This window comes from Clytia hemisphaerica, unplaced genomic scaffold (assembly GCF_902728285.1).
Source record: "Clytia hemisphaerica strain Z4C2 unplaced genomic scaffold, Clytia hemisphaerica genome assembly, whole genome shotgun sequence".
Taxonomy (NCBI): Eukaryota; Metazoa; Cnidaria; class Hydrozoa; order Leptothecata; family Clytiidae; genus Clytia; species Clytia hemisphaerica.
In genome coordinates, this window is record NW_027104247.1 from 193,418 (window position 1) to 198,273 (window position 4,856).

The 4,856-nt window shown below is 33.7% G+C and overlaps 1 protein-coding gene across 1 annotated transcript; it reads left to right on the forward strand.

Annotated features, from left to right (window-relative positions):
* The first annotated feature begins 323 nt into the window (after nt 1-323).
* On the forward strand, nt 324-1,123 carry LOC136816385 (protein TonB-like). The gene is made up of 2 exons (XM_067072714.1): nt 324-359; nt 749-1,123. Exons 1-2 carry the CDS (start codon nt 324-326, stop codon nt 1,121-1,123), a joined length of 411 nt encoding a protein of 136 aa, XP_066928815.1.
* Nucleotides 1,124-4,856: the final 3,733 nt, after the last annotated feature.

The window sequence follows — 4,856 nt, forward strand, 5'->3', positions numbered from 1 at the left end:
TATTGTAAATCTACCATATGGTGTAGATATGTAAAAATCCATAAATCTACCATATTAGTAGTTAAGGTATAAATACTATCCAGACAATCTAAAAAGAATGACAAATAACTATTAAAATAGACAAAAAGAACGACAAACCTTAATCCTAGCTATGTAACGTTTCCAGACAATTTAACATTTAACTTAATCCTAACCCTAACTATCAAAAAACGACATATTTCAAACCCTAACCCTAACTATTAAAGAACGAAACGACATATTTTGCCATCAACAACCCTGACCGAAAGTGACTATACCACCCTTACGCGTGCGCATAAGTCTTTATGTTAGAGCATTTACCGTATCTAGCTGCACATATGGTAGATTTACAATATCTACACATATAGTAGATTTACGGATTCTAATATCTACACATATGGTAGATTTACGATTTTTACAAAAATACACATATGGTAGAAATACGCGGACAATTACTTTATGTTGCTTTTTCTTCCAAACGTGTATTCAACTGTGTTGAAGTTCAAATTTGAAATTCATTCCAACAATGGTATGCTAGCTGCAAATGTTATACAAAAAATGTTGTATACCCTCAGATTTTTTTATTTTATTCTACTTTGTTTTTAATACGATTAGTTAAAGTAATTTAAGAGTAGTGTTGAAGATTAAGTATTTTTTCAGTGAAAGTTACTGTCCTTAATAACGCAGCAGTTTTTTGAAAAAAAAAATTGAAAATCACTTAACTATTTAGGGTAATGAAGATGAAGGTGTTACTGCAGAATACGTTCCCTACGAGCCAGAACCAGTAGTTGATGATCAGCCAGAACTAGTAGTTGATGATCAGCCAGAAACAATAGTTGAAGATAAGCCAGAACCAGTAGTTGAAGATAAGCCAGAACCAGTAGTTGAAGATAAGCCAGAACCAGTAGTTGGAGATCAGCCAGAACCAGTGGTGGTCCCTCAACAACATGTTCAACCAGCCGTCATCGTCCCTCAACAACATGTCCAACCAGCCGCTGTCGTCCCTCAACAATCAACTAGCTGCTGTCGTCCCTCAACAACATGTCCAACCAGCCGCCGTCGTCCCTCAACAACATTTTCAACCAATCGTCACCGCTCAGCATAACCAAGGTCGAGGACGAGGGCCTGGTGGAGGTGTTCAACACCACCACCGCCCTTACAATAACATTAATGTTGTTGGGCAACAGCAACAACAGCCGAACATTGACGGCTTAAATTTAATTGCTCGATTATTAAATAATCAACTTGGAACGATTAGCAATTTTTTTCAGTGATTTTACCATGATTGATTTTGATTGACTTTTTGTTGCTAAATCTGGAATAAAAACAAAAAACATAAATACAAATTGTTTCCATTCTTGTATCTCATTCTTCAAGGAAAGTTAAATACTGAATCAAAGCTGAATTTTATGGGTTCTAAAATTGCAGTATTCTTTTTGGACAAAAATAACCAAAAACAACTTGCTTTTGTTTTCCAAGAATTGAGAGTGATTCGTGTTATTGTATAGTACGAGTGGTTTTTTATTTTTTTCAAACATAAACATTTCAGTCCTTTGTTTTTCTTTGAATGCAAGAAATTTCTTTCTTACGTACAGCTTTATTATAAACATTTTATTTTGCTTTTAGAAAATAAACTATAAATAAAAAGTAACTAAGCTTGAAATTGTTTGGGTACAAATTCATATCTTGCAATGTAATTTGGCAAAGTGGTATCAATGGCATTATTGTAAGACAATTTGATTCATGAATTTCTACAATTACCTTATCGGAAGAAAACTTGATGGATTTCCCCCAAAATCTGCCAGATCAAGTTTCCTCCAAAATTTCTGCAAAATTGGCCTTTCTCTTTTTTTCTTGCTTAAATTATCTCTGAAAATGTTGTTTTGCATAAATTATATGTAAAAATGTTTTGGGGATTTGTCTTATAGTTATGAGAGGCATCTCTGAAGTTACAGTCTTTTTTCTGATTTTTAGGACAATTTTTTCGCATAATTTAATTAATTATTCCATAATTTATCCATTTTAAATATGTTTGAATTGGTAAAGACTTAAAGTAAATGAAACTAGATTAGATTGCCGAGGAGCTCCAGAAAATTTCAAGTCAAAAGCTTTATCAAATGGAAAGTTATAGTCGTTTTTGTCTGTGAATTAAATTCGTAGAAAGCAATTTTTGGCATATTTTGGTGTCGTTCTCAATTTGAGGTTTTTCCTTGAAAAAGGTTATGGATTTATTTCAAAGACCAAAATGAACTTAGCGTCATATTGGTAGCGTCATATTCAGATTCGTAGCGTCATATTCACTTTCAAATCGAAAGTGCTATCAAAAAGTGTTCTGGCCAACTTGGATCAAACTGTATGTGTTCCAATTATAGAACGGACGGATGCCACACCCATTGGTGACCTTTTAAAGAAAAAATGAAGTTTATAGCTATATCCGTTCCTGAGATAGGATGCGGAACGTACTAGATGGTGAAGTTTCCGAAAGTGTGGAAAAGTAGAACTCTAGTGTTCTGGCCAATTTGGATCAAACTGTATGTGTTCCAATTATAGAACGGACGGATGCTACACCCATTGGTGACCTTTTAAAGAAAAAATGAAGTTTATAGCTATTTCCGTTCCTGAGATCGGATGCGGAACGTACTACATGGTGAAGTTTCCGAAAGTGTGGAAAAGTGGAATTCTAGTGTTCTGGCCAATTTGGATCAAACTGTATGTGTTTCAATTATAGAACGGAGGATTCCACACCCTTGGTGACCTTTTAAAGAAAAAATGAAGTTTATAGCTATTTCCGTTCCTGAGATTGGATGCGGAACGTACTACATGGTGAAGTTTCCGAAAGTGTGGAAAAGTGGAATTCTAGTGTTCTGGCCAATTTGGTTCGAACTGTATGGATTCCAATTATAGAACGGACGGATGCCACACCCATTGGTGACCTTTTAAAGAAAAAATGAAGTTTATAGCTATTTCCGTTCCTGAGATCGGATGCGGAACGTACTACATGGTGAAGTTTCCGAAAGTGTGGAAAAGTGGAATTCTAGTGTTCTGGCCAATATGTTTCGAACTGTATGGGTTCAAATTATAGAATGGACGGATGCCACACCCATTGGTGACCTTTTAAAGAAAAAATGAAGTTTATAGCTATTTCCGTTCCTGAGATCGGATGCGGAACGTACTACATGGTGAAGTTTCCGAAAGTGTGGAAAAGTGGAATTCTAGTGTTCGAAGATAGAGGTCAAGTCTGGATACATAGGTCGAAAGAAGTCACAGTGGAATCGTAGAAATCGCGATAAGAATTGTTACTGTATTTTACTATTGTCAATGGTCGGTTGGTGGCTGAGTGCGACAGTTGATTTACGATAGAAATGCTGAAAATCATAAAATTTTATGTTTCCAATGAGCAAATATAGAATATCGCAATCGGTTGAAACAGAATGAAACAATATTGATAAATTACTTTAAGCGTATAGCAGTATCGAATTTAGTGATTGTAATGAAAACTTTCGAATCCATTCGACTTTTTGTAATGAAGACTGAAAATGACGACAATTTACGATAATTTGAAAATCAATGAATATAAGCTGCATTAGGGATAAGCGATACATCAATTGTAATAATTTCAAAATAGAAATACATATATCCACATGTGACTTATGATATCAACCAAAATGCATACCACATATAAAGATGAATCAATTCACTTGCAATGCATTACCATGTCAATTTCCATATTGTCTATTTTATTAACTCTGTGACAGTCTTTTTGATTTTTGAGTAGGCAAATGAAGAACAAAAAGAATACAAGAAAACGAAGAATATTATTTTGTTTTGAATATAATAATTATGAAAACAAAAGAAAAATGATTGCTGTAAAAATAGGAATAAATAATACAAAAATTAAAATAATACATTAAAGGCCACATTACCCTGAGTATCAGAGGTTAAGTTTTCAAAGAATATATTAACCTCTGAAGACCAATAAAAGAAATTTTATCGCGCATGTGTCAATCTAATCACTGTAGAAAAAAATCAAAGATGAAGAGCAAATATTACCATATTAATATCTAGCAGACTGTATCAGTATGCAGTTTACTATTTACGAATTCCCCAGAAACCTCCAAGTGTAATTGAAATGAGTTTCTTTCAAAAGAAATCTTTTACATGATCCCCAATTGTATAACAGTAATTACTAAACTTTTAATTATGATGATCATTCAAGTCAGTAAAGAAATAGACACGAAAGTTTTTTATTTAAAAATTTAGCATAAGCTTTTCGACATAGTCATCTTCAGTCATCTTCTTTTAATTATGGAAATGTCACTTTAATTGAATCGAAATAATAGACAGACTCTATGTTATGATTCTCTATCACTGACTCTTTTTACAAAGCATTGATGACTTTTTTAAGTTGTGTTTTCAACGACGGGAATAAAAATATCAACTTTGAACTTCATCCAAGATCTTGGATGCTATTCACGGTACATATCCATATGTATGTAAGCTTCCTGACGAGATAGTAATCAATCAAAAAGAAATTAATGAAAGGCATTTTTCAACTAATTGTTCTTTGTTTATATATTTTTTTCTACCAAGAGACCTGGACCATCCATAAAAGACACGCGCATATATTTGGCCTATTTCTCACACCCTCCCCAACTTCATCTGCAAAAGTCGAATTCAACAGAGCCCTTTTGGTTCATGCAGAAAATAGCCTTCCTCCCCAAAGAATAAATGTCTTTTAAGAATAGTCTTAAAATGTAAGAAAACTTGCATAAAAATGAACGGAGTAGTGGGATGACCTTAATTTCGGGTTTCCACCAGAGTTAAACTCTAATCCTTAA